The sequence below is a fragment of the Nerophis ophidion genome, linkage group LG01, assembly GCF_033978795.1.
Source record: "Nerophis ophidion isolate RoL-2023_Sa linkage group LG01, RoL_Noph_v1.0, whole genome shotgun sequence".
Classification (NCBI taxonomy): Eukaryota; Metazoa; Chordata; class Actinopteri; order Syngnathiformes; family Syngnathidae; genus Nerophis; species Nerophis ophidion.
This window is the reverse complement of record NC_084611.1, coordinates 81294116-81312889: the sequence shown is the minus strand read 5'-3', so window position 1 is coordinate 81312889 and position 18774 is coordinate 81294116. Positions and strand designations below refer to the sequence as shown.

Sequence of the window (18774 nt, the reverse complement as noted above, 5' to 3'; positions counted from 1 at the left end):
AACTTGGTTTATTTGCCATCACGATGGTGAGGAATAGTGTCTTAGCAGCGGCTACACACTGTGAATAGACGACGCGTTCGTCGCAGCCGGTGTTCTGGAAAGACATGCTCCCCCCTTGAATTCCTGCAACTCCTACATGGGTTGGTAAACCTCGCTCCTTGACACTTTAAAACCTTGCGCTGGACTTTTGAGTTGACAAGTCACGGTTTTAGCTCGATGCCTAGCGCTCTTTCCTCTTATTCGGAGCCCCAGGCGGAACGGAAGCTGAGGACGAAGGCTGGACCAGGTAGGTTACACATACATCTTATTTATTTGCGGCAGCACACCGCCAATAAATTTGGCCCGCCACAAAAAGATTTAGTGCTGATTTACAGATTAAAATGGGACTGTCTGCAAGAGGAGTCTGTTGCTACAACTTTGTGCAGTAGATGGCATATGAACTTTGCTTCTTAATACTCCACATATGCACCTGGTCCGCCAGAGAATAAGAAAACGTACCAGAAAGAATCAGACTTTGACTTCCTTTTAATTGTCATTCAAATTTGAACTTGACACTACAGATAAGAACAACATTTCGTTGCATTAGCTCATGCTGTGATGAGGGGGCGACTTGTCCAGGGTGTACGTCACCTTCCGCCCGATTGTAGCTGAGACAGGCCCAAGCGCCCCCCGCGACCTCAAAAGGGAATAAACGGTAGAAAAAATGGATAGCTCATGGTAGTGCAGGATAAAAAATCAATAAGGTGCCGATATAAATAAATAGATTACTGTACAGATAAATATATTGCACTTTTGCGTATGCATCCACGTTTATGGATGTATGTTATGTTGTCTTTTATATTCCAGCAAGTTCATCAATTTTTGGGGGGGAATTGAGGGGATTATTATGATGCGTTCAAGAGTCTTACGGTCCAAGGGAAGAAGCTGTTACAGAACCTCGACTCCGTTGCTATATTTAACCAGTATTCGGATTGTCTTCAAAAGACGACAATTTTTTCTGGCCCTATTGGACGCTTTTGGAAACATTAAAGCATGTAATGCTTTTTTTTTTAGCGAGCAGCAGGTTCCACTGTGGGCACCATCCCTCCCCCCATCTAAAAGCACTCATACTTGTAACGTAAAAATAAAAATCCCAAAAAAGAATCGACATAAGGAAGTTAATTCAAAGTTCTAAAAAAATGTGTTTTGCTTTTTTGATTTTTCTGACACTTTTTTTGCACATGCGTCATGGCCAATTAAGCACATTAGAAATATAGATCGAGATATACCGTATCTATGAGATGTACTCTATATCAGGGGTCGGGAACCTTTTTGGCTGAGAGAGCCATGAAAGCCAAATATTTCAAAATTTATTTCCATGACAGCCATATCATATTTTTTTAACACTGAATACCGTATTTCCTTGAAATGCCGCCGGCTATATAGTATGCGCCTGCCTAGAATTACTGCCGGGTCAAACTCGTTTCACAAAATATTATTTTTATTAGCGCATGTCTAGAATTTCCGCCGGGTCAAACTCGTTTTGCAAAATAATTAGCATATGCCTAGAATTTCCGCCGGGTCAAACTCGTCGCGTCACGAGTGACACATTTCACCTGTCATCATTTTCAAAATGGAGGAGGCTGATTTCAATATTTTGAAATCGCATAAAGGGAAGGTTTAGAGCTATTCAGTAGGATTTAAGGTCCAAGCTTTTGAATATCCTCAAAAGAACAGTAAGCAGCTATGTTTTATTAATATACCGTAGCTGCGTGTGTCAAATATGCCGCCTTCTGGTGGTAGAGGGCGCTAGTGATCCTTCTTGCGACTACTCGGCTGCAGAAGAAGTGACAACAAGCAGAAAGAGTGAGCAGCGATTGTTTATTTTTTTCCTCTCGCTTGCACTTTTAACATGGAGGATTACATATCTAAAATAAAACTGTTTTCTAAACTGGACTTTCAATCGCAGCAGGAGGTAATAAAGGAAGATCTCCATCAAGACAGAGAGACTTTAAAACTGAAGAAAGATAAGGAAGACTTCTAGAAACAAGTTATCGATGCTTTTGATCAGAAGGAGCTGCGCGTGGACATCATTTATAAGTAAAGGTAAAACCATAATAAAGTTTTTTTTATTAAATGTGATTTTCATGATGGTATCCTTACATCACACTCAAATTGATAAGCGCAGGCCTAAATTTACCGCATGCCTTCGGTAAGTGTCGGAGTGAGAAGAGGTTTTAAATTAATTAGCACCCCGACGGCAATTCAGGGAAATACAGTACAACTAAAAGCGTGCATTTTTAAGTAAAACCAACATTTTTAGAGTAAGTATTCTTTTTAATAACATTGTTATTCTAAAGTTAACCAATAATAAATATAATACTTCTTACCATTAATGCAACATCTTGGACAAGTGCGATAGAAAATGGATGGTTGGATTAAAATGCATGAGAATGTTTTATAATTTGAACGTTATTTTTAACATTGTGTTTACCAGCGGAATTATTCATTACTTATCGTGTTAAGCAACGTCAGCTAAGATTGATCTGAGAGCCAGATGCAGTCATCAAAAGAGCCACATCTGGCTCTAGAGCCATAGGTTCCCTACCCCTGCTGTATATGAATGACATATATATATATATGGTCAAGTCAAATATGTGAATATTTTGTGTATATGTTAATAAGATTGCTTAGCATACTGTATATTCTCATGCATCTTTAAAATAGAAAATATATCAAAGTGGTCCCCGACATTGTTTAATTTTTACATATGTGGCCCTGGTTGGAAAAAAATTGGACACCCTTGGTATTAAGTGAAAAAACAATCCACTAAACCTCAATCCCCATTGAATGTTTTGCAAAAAGCTCTGAAAATATTTCTGGAATTCCAAACGGCATAACCTTTGTTTTAAGAGGATTCACTGTGTTGGGGTAAATGAATGCCAACTGCAAAATTGCACCATCACAAATTCCACAGAGCTTAAGTGACCCCAGAACAAATAAGTGAGCCCAAACAGCTTTTGTTGCAAAATGAGACATTTTTAATGACTAAATCCTATTTTTCATTGCGGATTGTTGTTTAGTCCCACAGGACTCAGACTTCATTATACGCAGTTGTACTTTGGTTTTTGTTAGCGAGCCGTTCTCAAAAACAAGAATTGTGCTAAGACTTTTTCTGACTAAAGGTAATTTAAATCAAGACACCCAAAAAATATTATCATAATACACATTTTACAGAGAATAATTTTAGTTTTACATGTAAAAAACAATGTGAAGTAGAAACAAATGTAAATGGCCTTGATTGATTGATTGAAACTTTTATTAGTAGATTGCACAGTACAGTACAGTACATATTCTGTACAATTGACCACAAATAAGTTTTTCAAATTGTTTAAGTCGGGGTCCACGTTAATCAAATTATGATACAAATATATACTACCACCATAATACAGTAGTCATCACACAAGTTAATCATCAGAGTATATCCATTGAAATATTTATATTATTTACAATCCGGGGGGTGGAATGTGGAGGGGTGGTTAGGTTGGGTTGCTATCAGCATACTTCAGTCATCAACAATTATATCATCTGAGAAATGGACATTGTAACAGTGTAGGTCTCACTTTGTAGGACATGTACAGCGAGTGGTAAACATGGTAAACTCAGAAAGCATAAGAACATGTATATACATTTGATTATTTACAATCCGGGGAGGTGGGATGTGCCTGGAGGTGTTGTTTTAGTGCAGTTATGAAGGAGGATAGAGACGCACTTTCTTGTACACCAGTTGGGAGTGCATTCCACATTGAAGTGGCATAGAAGGAGAATGAGTTAAGACCTTTGTTAGATCGGAATCCGGGTTTAACGTGGTTTGTGGAGCTCCCCCTGGTGTCGTGGTTACGGCGGTCATTTACGTTATGGAAGTAGTTTGCCATGTACTTCAGTATCAGAAAGGTGTTGCGAATTTTACAGACTAGGCTCAGTGCAAGTTGTTTTACACTGTCCTCCACCCTGAGCCAGCCCACTGCAGAGAAGTGGGTAGGAGTGCAGTGTGATCTGGGGTGGAGGTCTAGAAGTAACCTGACTAGCTTGTTCTGGGATGTTTGGAGTCTAGATTTGAGGGTTTGGGAGGTGCTGGGGTACCAGGAGGTGCATGCGAGATCGAAAAAGGGTTGAATGAGAGTTCCCACTATAATCTTGATGGTGCTTTTCTTGACCAGAGAGGAGATTCCGTAGAGCTAAGTGCGATGGGGTGTGTAGCCCTCCAAACAAAGCGTTAAGAACGCTGAGCAGAGACACATCAATGTAAGTAATTACATACACTATATTGACAAAAGTATTTCGCCACCCATCCAAATGATGAGAATCAGGTGTCCTAATCACTTGGCCCGGCCACAGGTGTGTAATATCCCCCCTAGATTCCGTAGAATCAAATGCGGGAAAACTGATTAGTTTGTTAGGAGCAATGATTGGCCGAACGATTACGAGAATCAGGGCAAACTTTAGGACACAACCTTCTCGACTTACGTGATTGTTTGTATTTGTTTCAGTTGTTCAGTTGTGCAAGGTGGCTGTTGTCATTAATTGGGGAGCGATCACTTTAACAAACACAACACGTGAACGTCAAGCACAACGTGGGCTTCGACTTTGTGGATTATTTCTAAGATGCAGTCCAGCATCATGGTGCGGGGATGCATGCGTGCTGCTGAGCTCATCATTACTTTGTTGTTTTTTAAAGAACCAACTAAAAGGCTTACTCCTCTGTAATGTTTCACTGATGCATGCTGGGATTTAGGGGTGGGGGGGAACAAGTATAAATAAGAGGAAACCACAAGGGGCAGTGGGAGAACATGTTGTCTGTCAGCTTTAACGAGCGCTATCACATGATTGAAGAGGCAAAAGCATCCCCGAAGGTCGATGAAAGCAAGCAAAACAATCTTCCAGCAGTCAAAACATTGCATAAGCAAACACATTTAGCAGTGCTCAAGCCTTATTAGGATGCGTGAACTGGCCTTCAAAGTGGTTGTTGTCCCAAACAAGCGTGTGCTCATTGGTGTTGTTGTGCTGTGTTAGTAGTACCTGGGGCTAGATTTGGTGAGCTCTGGACCCTCTTCATGGGCGAGAGCGTGAGCGACAAGGCCACGCTTTTGCGAGCGCATCCTCCGCTATCTGAGGAATGTCCGAGCCAGCCAGGTGATCACGTGCCCGTGCAAGTACACATTCACACACACAAACACAAAGCACATGCAGAAGTGGCAAAAAAAAAAAGGATGTTATGAAGTATTTGGTATGTGGACAACATTTTGTACAAGGACCATTCCGGTTGTCCTTTTAATTAAAATTGTTTTATTGTTTTCTGCGAGTTGAACAAAGCATTGATTGACTATGTCCATTGAAAGGCACGTCTAATTTTTTTTCTTAGCATTTCCTGTTTCAAAAGTCCATTGAAAATATTTTACTGTTAATAACTTGGATTTATATAAATCCTTTCACGAGATTGAAGGATACTTAAAGTGCATAAATGATATCTATATAATGCGCGTAATAGGACAAATTACTTTTGCACATCCTAATACATTGTATTTTGCAATACATGATGTAATATATATATTTAATCATTATAATAATATTGAATAAAAAAATATATTACTATGATTATTATTATGTTATTAGTGTAGAGTTGGTGAACATTTAAATACATTTAATACATCATGTAAATGAGAATATATTTAGTAATTGTGATGATTTTATAGAATTTATTTTAGGTTAAAAAAAATTTAAAAAAAATCCTATTAGTTATTATTTAATTAGGTATTATTCCCAGTATGTAGAGAAGGTGAAGGTTTAAATAAATCGTATAATGTAATCTAAATTTGTATGACAATCAATCATTAAATAATTGTATTGAAAATATTCCTATTATTACTTAAATCATTACTCATACTAAGTAGTGGGTCAAAGTTTTAATAAATTGTGTTACGTAATATGAAATTATTACTATTATATTTTATATGTATTTTAATATTTAAAAAGTAATTATTAACTATTATTCAAATCATGACCATTCAGTGTGCAAAGCAAGTGAAATAAAAAAAAAAAATTACATGACTATATTTTATATTTATTCTAATAGATTATATTTAATGATTTAAAGATACGTTATTCATATTACTATTATTATTTAAATCATTATCATCCAGTGTGTAAAGTAGGTGGAAGATTAAATACATTGTTTTATGTAATATACAGTAACTAATCATAACTATATTGTCTATGTATTCTAATATATAAAATGTAAATATAAAAAAACATATATATATACATACATATATACATACATATGTATATATATATATATATATATATATATATATATATATATATATATATATATATATATATATACATATATATGTATATATACACATATATACGTATACATACATATATATACGTATACATACATATATACGTATACATACATATATACATACATATATACATATACATACATATATATACGTATACATACATATATACATACATATATACATATACATACATACATATATATACATATACATACATATATATATATATACATATACATACATACATACATATACATACATACATATATATATATATATATATATACACATATACATACATACATATATATATATATATATATACATATATATATATATATATATATATATATATATACATATACATACATACATACATATATATATATATATACACATATACATACATACATATATATATATATATATATATGTACATATATATATATATATATATATATATATATATATATATATATATATATATATATACTGTATATAATTTAAATCATGACTATTCACAGTGTGTAAAGCAGGTAAAGTTGAAATAATTTGTATGATGTACTATACAGTAAATAAGCATGACTATATTTTATATTCATTCTAATATTTAAAATGTAATTATTAAAAATATGTTAATAATAATATTATTCAATTCATCATTTAGTGTGTAAAGCAGGTGGATACAGCAAACTACAATAACTATATTTATTTATTTATATTTATTCTACTATATAAAATGTAAAAAATTAAAAATATATATTAAAAATATTACTGCTATTTAAATAATTATTTCCGCTGTGTAGAGTAGGACAACATTTAAATAAATTGAATTACTTGATATAATATAGATTGTTATTTCTATTTTTATTCTAATAAATAAAAAGCAAGTAAATTAAAAATATTCCCATCATTGTTTAAATAATTACCATTTGCAGTGTGTGTAAAGTATATTACTTCATATACATGCACTTTGCTATTTTACATTACCATTATAATGCATATTAAACTTGCAATTTTGTTGTAGAAATAGATGCGTAGTTATTATTTCAGCAATTTCAAGAGGTTCTGACTGACTTTTGGATGTTTTTTGTTTTTTTTGCACTTTACATCACAATGAGGCAACATCATGTGTGCCAAGATGTAGCTCCGCAGACTGACATGGACCTTTGAAAGTCTTTTTTTTGTATGAATAAAATATATATTGCTACTCATCTCCGGCTGGCAGACGTAAATACACACAACTCAGCTCGGGACGACTGCCAAGTGCAGCTTTGGAAGTGTATTCATGGAGGAGTATGTCTGTGAGCAACAGGTTCACAACATCCACAAGGAAGCCCTGAGGGCAGCATGGAGCTTTGCCAGGACGCCGGAACAGACATGATCGTTTCAGGGAATGCACTGGGAGATGAATTTGTGTCTCATACCTGTATTCATAGTGAAGAGCACTTCTCAGAGATTTACAACTGGTCAACACACCTTCCTGCAAAACACAACAAAACACTATTAATGATTCATATCACAGTAGCATGCATTAACAAATGGACGCGTTTTAGCGTAAAGCTATGTTTTGGCACAGGATTGTCCACATACTGAAAAGTCAAAGTATGTGGCGGCCATCTTGATATTTTTAAAACAGCACATTTCATGTGTCACGGTTTACCTGACACATGAAATGTGTGTTTAACTTTAACTTTAAAACAAGCTACTAGTGTTCTTTTGTGCATGATGTCACTAAAATGACATATCAAAACACTAAATTAAAGTGCACTTTTTGTACAGAACGCCACTAATAGTTTGAAGCAAATAAATTGCACTTTTGTGCATGGGGTTACACAAGATATTTCAATAACTGCAAAATAAAAATTAGCTGCATAATAGGAAATCAAATTGTTAATGTCCTTCGCTGTGTGGTAGGTTACTGTGGCCGTTATCTCCTTCTGTTGTTGACTATTTTTTTCATGCGGTGTTGATGTCGAAATGGAAGACGCCAGGCTCAATTGGGTCAGTGCTGGTTGCTTCGGCATTTTGTTGGGTGTGGTACCGGCCGGAGATGTTGACATGTGGAGTTTCAAGCACTCTTCATTCTCTAGCGGGTGACATTTCAAACGATGCTACGAATTATGGGGACGGCGTGGCGCGGTTGAGAGAGTGGCTGTGCCGGCAACCTGAGGGTTCCTGGTTCAATCGCCACCTTCGACCAACCTCGTCACGTCCGTTGTGTCCTTGAGGAAGACACTTCACCCTGATGAGTTGTGGTTAGGGCCTTGCATGGCAGCTCCCGCCATCAGTGTGTGAATTTATGTGTGAATGGCTGAATGTGGAAATGGTGTCAAAGCGCTTTGAGTACCTTGAAATAGGGCTGGGTGATATATCGATATACTCGATATATCCCGGGTTTGTCTCTGTGCGATATAGAAAATGACTATATCGTGATATTCGAAGGGAGATGTTGACATGCGGGTTTCAACCACTCTTCATTCTCTAGCATAGGGGTAGGGAACCTATGGCTCGCGAGCCAGATGTGGCTCTTTTGATGACTGCATCTGGCTCTTGTATAAATCTGAGCTGACATTCCTTAACACGATAAATAATGAATAATTCTACTTGTAAGCACAGTGTTAAAAATAACGTTCAAAATATAAAATATTGTCATGCATTTTTATGTTCTGGAAGTTGGTAAGAAGTCATTTATTTATTATTGGTTAGTGTGGGGCTTGCCCTCCAATGGGTTCTTCGGACTTCCAAGCACTGACATGAGAGCCCGTTTCAGGGTTACAATATTGTTTTATTTTTCAATAAGTCTCTCAGTTGCTTTCTATTTCGCTCTCGCTCGCGCTCTGTTTTCTAGCCCCAAGCCCGTCTCTCCTCCTGGCTGCTGCTTATAACATAGCGACAGGTGATCATATAAAAAGGCCCAGATGGGCCGTCTACGCAACTGTCACTGAATTCAAGGCCGGTCCTGGCAACACCCTGCTTCGCTGCAGGCCCGCAGGCCACGTCCCCTCCACAGTTAGCTTCAGAATAACAATGTTATTACAAAGAATAAGAGAAATGTTGGTCTTTCTTAAAAATGCCAGCGTTTTGTTGTGTTCAGTGTTAAAAAAATATATTTTATGGCTCTTACGGGAATACATTTTAAAATATTTGGCTTCTTGGCTCTCTCAGCCAAAAAGGTTCCCGACCCCTGCTCTAGCAGGTGACTTTTCAAGTCATGCAACAAATTAGCGGTGGTGCTACTTTTTGTAGCAACGCTTTTGCAGCATACTTATTTGACATCTTGCCGATTAAAGCCAAACCACTGCCAGACGGTGGACCATGTGCTGTTTTTCTTGAGAATGAATTCTTCCTTCATATGTTACCAGATTCGCACCTTCTTTCTCTCGTATTACCACTCGCACCGCACCGCTAGCATCACAGCGAACGTTACCATGCCGCTACCTCTCTGCTCCGCGAATATCACAACATAATAATTTTTTATATCGCACACAAACCCGCGATATATCGAGTAAATTCGATATATCGCCTAGCCCTAGTCCAAATAACACAAATAAACACCGTACCCATAATCAGAAGACAACCAATACGGTGCTGTGATTGTTTGTCTTTGCATCTGTAGAGTCTAAAAAGACAGAAATATGTTCAGTTGAGACGAACCTAACCACGTCAGAGGCAGCATAACAGCAGGTCAAAAGGGCAACGCTATAGTAGAACGCTGTGTGCTATAACGCTCTTCTCCTGCTATAAGAAGAAGCGTAACGAGAAGGACGGCGTGTTCGGAATGGACACAGCAGAAATGGAATACCAGAAAGCCCAGCGGAGTTCCACATACTGTTTCTGGGATATATCTGTGTGTGAGTGTGTGTCATCATGGGCCCTGATGTATGTGACACACGCTGTACAGTAAGAATGATGGGCTGCTACTCATGGCCTAGTATGTAAATAACTGACATGTGTGACATCAATAACATACCATACCAACAGAGACCTACTACTGAATGGTTGACATGAACTTGCAGATGCCCCTAAAACAGGGGTGTCAAACTCAAATACAGAGTGGGCCAAAATTTAAAACCGAACAGAGCCAAGGGCCAAAGTTGAACAAATTAACCGTTTAATAGGGGCCTAAACAAGTTTTGCATTCAATATTGAACAAGCAAGGCTTATATAACGTTATAGTGACATGTAAAATCGAGTTTTAAATAATAATCATTAAAAAATATCAATGGCATATCAAATAAAATTTAAATGAAAATTGAATGCCTCTTTTCTATTTGCAGCCCATTGAGGTAAATACCAAAATAAACTTTTTCCACAGGCTAATAATACATTTGCAAATAAAATAACAATAACAAATTGTTCAAACATTCAAGCCTTGAAGTAGCAAGAGAAAGTGCATGGATAAAACCTTAATTACTGCTTGGGGGTGGGAGTATATTGTATCGTCCCGGAAGAGTTAGTGCCGGAACGGGTTCTGGGTATTTGTTCTGTTGTGTTGTGTTTATGTTGTGTTACGGTGCAGATGTTCTTCCGAAATGTGTTTGTTATTCTTGTTTGGTGTGGGTTCACAGTGTGGTGCATATTTGTAAGATTGATAAAGTTGTTTATACGGCCACCTTCAGTGTGACCTGCATGGCTGTTGAACAAGTATGCGTTGCATTCACTTGTGTGCGTGTAAAAGCCGCATATATTATGTGACTGGGTTGGCACGCTATTTCTATGTAGAAAGCGGACGTGACGACAGGTTGTAGAGGCAGTGCCGTTAATGCACACCCCTAATATTGTCTTCCGGGTAGAAATGGGGAGAAATTTGGGAGAATGTTTACCCCGGGAGATTTTCGGGAGAGGCACTAAAATTTGGGAGTCCGGGAAAATCGGGAGGGTTGGCAAGTATGAGTATTAGTGGTGAGTATTAGCTGTATAAAACCGGCGGGCCAGCTGTAATATTACTTTCATACTGCTTCAAGGGCCAAATGAAATTACACGGCGGGCCAAATTTGGCCCGCGGGCCAGAGTTTGACACCCATGCCCTAAAACTAGGCCTGTTTAACAGAATTCAGGACCTTTCATAACTATTAGTCCTATTTTGAGTATCAGGTCAAAGATCCTCAAGCTGACAGGAGCATTAATCTGTCAAATATCATCTTTTTGATCTGTTTTTAGTAAAGACTTCAGCCAAAACACGAGTCGATGGTTTTCTATATCAGTGGTCCCTAACCACCGGTCCGTGACGCATTTTCTACTGGGCCGCAGAGAAACATAAAATAAGTGAAGTGAATTATATTTATATAGCGCTTTTTCTCCAGTGACTCAAAGCGCTTTACATAGTGAAACCCAATATCTAATTTTTTTTTACATTTAAACCAGTGTGGGGAGCACTGGGAGCAGGTGAGTAAAGTGTCTTGCCCAAGGACACTACGGCAGTGACAAGGATGGCGGAAGCAGGGATCTAACTTGCAACCCTCAAGTTGCTGGCATGGCCGCTCTACCAACCGAACTATACCGCCCCAAATAATTTATAAACGACTGCTTTTTCTCCGATTTAACTTTGGCCTGTCCCACTTGACACACCAATAAGCTTGTTTATAGATGTATAATACATTTCCTTATAGGGAGTTGTCATTTGTTATATTTGTTACAACTTTGTGACACGAAACAATGCACATTAATGAGTATTTACAATATAAACGTGACAGATTGTAGCCAAAGACTGATTTCCATCTGCATCTCATTGCAAAGAAACCAGTCCAGGGCTCCCACTAATTCGGCGTTATAGTGAGTTGGATTCTTCATGCACTTATTTTTGTTGTATTTATCTGGCACAAGTGGAAAGCCGGACCCGGAAAATAATGCCTACATAAAACCGGTCCGTGATGCAAAAAAGGTTTGGGACGACTACTCTATATGACCGTAAAGCTCTGCTGTTTAGAAGGAACAACTGTAATAGGCTAGTCAAAGATCCTCGATATCAGTGGTCCTCAACCACCGGTCCAGGAACCGGTACCGGTCAGTGAGGTATTTGCAACCAGGCCGGACAGAAACAATATTTAATTTATAAACTACCGCATTTTCTCCGACTTAACTTTCACCTGTCCCACTAAACACACCAATAAGCTTGTTAATAGATCAATCGGCTTTTGAGAATCTATTGTGAACAAAAGAGTGTTGAGATCCGGTTATTGGATCCTCCACATATTATTGTTTATTGTTCCATTTTTATTTTCACACTCTGTCTGGTCCTATTATTTCCTGTTTAGCTTATCAGTTTTACCTGTTACTCACGGCCCTGCACACCTCTCCTCACTAATCACCTGCCTTATAAAAGCCTGCATCTTTTGTTGTTCAGTCTGGGATCCAAATTTGTTCATACACAACGGTAGGTCTGCTTTGCGTGTTTGCTTACATGCAAATTTCTGTATTATCCTCGCGAGATCTCACACTGCGCAATTGTATTTAATCTTAGCTCTCTTGCAAAATGTTTTGTTTTCCCCTTTGTGTGCCTATGTGCCAGTTTAGTTTACTATTTGTTTATCCTAGCTTTCATGCTAGCGCCTTTTGTTTGCCTTTTCTTAGCTCCAGTATTTTTGTTCTCTAGCACCTTTATTTAAATAAATAATTAGTTCATACCTTTTGCTGTGTTCAATTTTCGACGCATCCTCGAGGGAATCGAACCCGGCATCACAATGCCGAAAAGGCGTAACAAAGAGCCTCAAAATAACAGAAGAAGTCTGCTGTCATTAATCCTAGTTTTGCTTTTCTGTTTTTAAAGACCTTCTGCAAAAACACTAAGTTAAAATTTTCTATACAACTGGAACACTCTGCCGTTTTTAAAAACCTATTGCAAAAACATTAGTCAAAGATCATCGATACAACATCTATACCACCGAAAAACTTTGCTGTTTTTAAGGACCAACTGCGATAGGCTAGTCAAAGATCCTAACTATGTCAAAGACACTCTTGTTTTTGAGAATCTACTGTAGCGTTTTTGCAGTATGTCTTATAAAATACAGCAGTCAAAGACCCTCTACATGACAGGAGCGCTACGCTGTTTTTAATGACCTAAGGTAAAAACACCAGTCAAATATTGTACAAGAGGAATTTGTACAATCGTTTTTTTGAAGTATGTGATTAAAAAGAGCAGTCAAAGATCCTCTATTCAACATATATACCCCCAAAAAGCTCTGTTGTTTTTAAGGACCAAATACAATAAGCGAGTCAATGTTTTTGAGAATCTACTGTAGCGTTCTTGCAGTATGTCTTTTAAAATACAGCAGTCAAAGGCCCCCTTCGTGACAAGAGCACTCTGCTGTTTTTAATGATGTTCCTAAGGTACAAACACCGCTCAAATATTGTACAAGAGGCACGCTGTAGTTTTTTTTTGAAGTATGTAGTTAAAAAGAGCAGTCAAAGATCCTCTGTACAACATCTACACCACCGAAAAGCTCTGTTCTTTTTAAGGACCAACTGCACTAGGCTAGTCAAAGATCCTCTATATGACAAAGGCAGTCTTGTTTTTGAGAATCTACTGTAGCGTTTTTGCAGTATGTCTTTTAAAATGCAGTAGTCAAAGACCCTCTATGTGACAGGAGCGCTCTGCTGTTTATAAGGACCTAAGGTAAAAACAATAGTCAAACATTGTACAAGAGGAACGCTGTAGTTTTTTTGAAGAATGTAGTTAAAAAGAGCAGTCAAAAATCCTCTATACAACATCTATACCCCCAAATAGCTCTGTGGTTTTTAAGGACCAACTGCAATATGCTCGTCAAAGATCCTCTCTATGACAAAGACACTCTTGTTTTTGAGAATCTACTGTCGCGTTTTTGCAGTATGTCTTTTAAAATACAGCTGTCAAAGACCCTCTATGTGACAGGAGCGCTCTGCTGTTCTTAATGACCTAAGGTAAAAACATCAGTCAAATATTGTACAAGAGGAACTTGCACAATAGTTTTTTTAAAGTATGTAGTAAAAAGAGCAGTCAAAGATCCTCTGTACAACATCTATACCACCGAAAAGCGCTGTTCTTTTTAAGGACCAACTGCAATAAGCTAGTCAAAGATCCTCTATATGACAAAGACACTTGTTTTTGAGAATCTACTGTAGTGTTTTTGCAGTATGTCTCTTAAAATACAGTAGTTAAAGACCCATTACATGACAGGAGTGCTATGCTGTTTTTAATGACGTAAAGTAAAAATACCAGTCAAATATTGTACAAGAGGAACTTGTACAGTAGTTTTTTGAAGTATGTAGTTAAAAAGAGCAGTCAAAAATGCTGTAAATGACAGAAGTGCTTTGTTTGTTGGTTTTGATTTGAACTTGTGAGTGTGTGTGATATAATTCAAGGTAAACGTTTATTGCAAATTGACAAATTAAACGATAACAATTGCAAGTTGACAAGTTAAAGGGCGATAAATGCGGTGGTTTCCCGTGGGACTGTGGTCATATTCTATCACGGTTGTGAAAACATCTTCGCAGCCTTCGAGGGAATGCGAAGCTTTCAGTGGACGACACGTGCAAGTCGTAATAAAATGAAATTAAAAAAAAGGCCATGTTGACAAATTCACATCCCTGATTGAGACCACAACCCATGCAGATGACGTTTCTGAGACCCTTTATGACAAAGATATGAAAATAGTTGCAGTGCGCAGCTTTTGGGAACAATGACTGTCACATGTTGGCAGGGCTCGGGAAAACAAAGTGTTTCCGCGCAGCAGCAGAAAGCACAAATGACTTCCTGTGTGTTGTGGCTCCACATTCCACACCAGAACACAAATAGCAGCACTTGACACGGTGTGAGGCATCATCGCCGAGTGTCCCATTAACGCCCACGCCGTCTCTCAAACGGCCGCTTTAACGCCATATTCTCACTTCCTCCATGAAACATAATGCAAATACTTTTTTTGTGGTTGTAAAACTGACTTTTTGCCAATTAAATATATTTTGTATAAGTTTATAGACAAAAAAATTAACTTCGTAAAATCCCTATCAGCATTAAAAACATGATGATTTTAATATATTAATATTTTGATTTTCCTTTATGACCAAGCGTACAAAATGTTTTTTTTTCTTCTTGCAAAATAACAGATTAAAAGGCCATTTAAGTATGCAGATTCACATTTGAAGAAGTAGACCTATGTCACACATTTAGTACGATTTTTGTGGTTTTTACGATTTACAGGGTTTTGTACACTTGTGACATCATAATAAAAATTGTAAAAAAAATATGTATAAATAAATACAAATCAGTTTTAATGTTCACTTTTGGTTTTAGACATGATACCTAAGGAGAGGTATCTTTCATCTTTGTACTGATTCTGTATCAATTCCTGGTACATGGGAAAACATACCGTTACTCAGCAGTAGTTTTATGTGTATTCTTGCAGTAATAAGTGGTAGTTGTTTAAACATAAACTCTCTTATATATAACATTTCACTAAGAGCTGATAATGTTATACAGTATGTTGTTTTCCTACATTTCTGAGTCTCATTTGCATGTATGCATTAATTCCAGTTGGTCCTAGGTGGGTCAGTCTTTTCTTTTGTTGAGCCCTACAAAATGTTTGTACTGCAAGTATTGTACTTATTACACACCAGCTGTTTGATTGTAACATGTATCTCAGTTGTAGTTCTGATGACCAAATTCAGAGGTGTAAAATCGATATTGCTAATCAGTAGCATGTAAATGGCATGTCCAATGTTATTTAGCATCAAGATAGCACATTTTGAAAAATGGAGCCCTACTTTTGAGTGCTTTCTTACCAGCATGCTTACCTAGTTGGCATGGGAAATTACATTCCCTAAAGGCAGCCCTGCATGCCAAGTGACTGATTTGGTGTCAAGTATGCAACCAGATGTGACCTTACGTGCAACAAAGGTATCGGTACCGTTTGATTTTACGTGAATCGGTACTCTGCAGTACTGACGATATTCAGTCAGTACCTTTAAAAATACCAAATTTGATACCCAACACTTAACTGAAACAGCTTTGTATTAAAAAAAAACAAAAAAAAACCATCTTAAGTAAACACAATTACCTTAAAATTGTGATTATAATTGCTTATGTTGTGACAAAAATATTTTTTTCTATCTGGCATTAGACCAATTTTTGCTTATCTTAAGCAATATTTATACTACATATATATATATATATATATATATATATATATATATATATATATATATATATATATATATATATATATATAAATACATATATATATATATAAATACATATATATACAAATACATATATATATACATATACATATATGAATACATATATATATACATATACATATATACATACACATATATATATACATATACATATATATACATATACATATATATATATATATACATATATATATATACACAATTATATATAATTATAAAATAATTGATATATAATTACTAATTATTATAATAATTGGGAATAAAGAGTATGTGAAAATTCAACCCCTACCTTGTTTACTTCCATGACTACCTTTTTATAATTTTTTTAAATTAAATATCAAGTAGCTAAAATGTGCCAACCATGGATAGGTGTAGAGAGAGTGTTTCGCATTTTCCCCATCATCCCTTTTAATGGCTTTAAATGGGTGTAGTTTTGATTTGTTTTATGCTTACTGGATTTAAAAAAAAATAATATTCACAAAGTTCAATAAGCACCATGTGTTATTTGTGATATAATTTTTGAATATTAGTGCTGGTTGATTTTTTTCCCCGGAACAATGACTAGGGAAGGTTGTTTGCAGTACATACATTATTAAACAATATAAACATATTTTTATATTAAATATATTCTATATATATTATATGTAAATAAAGATGTATAAAAATATATATTACACTAATACTTCTTTCACTATACGATAACCACATATATTATTAAAAATACTAAAAATAAGCAAAATAATCTGCCACCAAGAAACTTTCTACAATGTTTAAGATAGATACATTGGTCGTAGATTCCCAAAAAAAGTCTGTATTTTTATGGTATTTAATACATCTTCGTTAAGATGGGATGTTTCTGACTTACTTCTGCTTTATTTCCATTAAGTAGCAGTTTCCAACTGCAGAGGGCGTAGGTATTTACGTAGCAGATGTCGGTGTTATGAACTAGCTGGGACATAAAATGTCATGAAAGTAAACATGTGACTTTGAAGAGGGGTGAATATCAATATTTAATGGAGAGTTTTACAAGATCTATATCAAGCACGTTGTGGGATACTTTCATCCTCGGGAGACCTAATCTTCACCTTTACACACCGTCCCTCGTAAATCTATCTCTGAGCAGCACACCCGCCAACACACACACAGGCAGCGGGTAAATCATGTGTCTGGCGTCGCGAGCTGTCGGCATTCAAATGAGGGTCAGCTTATAAACGGGATCGTGTTTCCTGGGGACAGATCTGCGGCGTCACAGCAGCTGTGTCCGTGGTGTGAATGTTATGGCTGGACGCGGCGAGGAAAAGACGGCGACTCGGCCCCGACACACCTTCTGTTCCGGATTGCAACGTGCAAAACTCTCGGCCTGACAATATCTGGTGTTGTCGGCAACTTTGGAATTATAAACAATTACTGTGTCAGCCTAATTTATGCACTAAATAAGTGTTGACGTCTACTACTTTCAATCTTTTTTTAGTCGGGAGGAAGCGAGAGCTACTTTGAAGGCCTCACTTTGCCGTGGTTTATCAACCGGCTGTAATTTGGGCACACGGGTAAGCCACGAAGCAGACCGGCATCCATAATAATACGCCAGCGCAATAACTGGCAGCCTGCAAAATGTGCTCAAGCTAAAACAATTATGCAGTTAAATGGGTTTTTTAATTGAAGACTAAACTCCACACATTTTTTATCATTATGCAGAAGTCACTTTTTAAAGGTGTTCTGACAATAAAACGACAGTCCTGCCTGTTTATGAGCCAAAAATGTGAGTATATTGCTTTTTAATGCCTTTTTAATCCCACTTAATTTAATGACCATGTCCTACTGCTGATAGTTATTAAATATAGTCAAACGGTTACCAAAGTTTGTATCAAAGGTGTCCAAGGTTTTTTGACTTGGGGGCCGCATTGGGCTAAAAAAAAAGTTGGCTGGGGCATGCAAATTAACTATATATATATATATATATATATATATATATATATATATATATATATATATATATATATATATATATATATATATATATATATACACATATATATATATATGTATATATCCATCCATCCATCCATTTCCTACCGCTTATTCCCTTTGGGGTCGCGGGGGGCGCTGGTGCCTATCTCAGCTACCATCGGGCGGAAGGCAGTGTACACCCTGGACAAGTCGCAACCTCCTCGCAGTTATATATTTATATATAATATATACATATATATATATACATACATACGTACACACACATACATACATACACACACGC

At 36.7% G+C, this 18774-nt stretch overlaps 1 protein-coding gene across 1 annotated transcript in view; it reads right to left on the bottom strand.

The window, feature by feature from the left end:
* LOC133560491 (sorbin and SH3 domain-containing protein 2-like) overlaps positions 1 to 18774 on the bottom strand; it is a 177816-nt gene that overhangs the window by 92242 nt on the left and 66800 nt on the right. The window contains 2 exon segments of the mRNA XM_061913067.1: positions 5059 to 5148; positions 7778 to 7833. Of these exon segments, the coding sequence (XP_061769051.1) occupies positions 5059 to 5148; positions 7778 to 7787 (100 nt within the window). The 5' untranslated portion in view covers positions 7788 to 7833.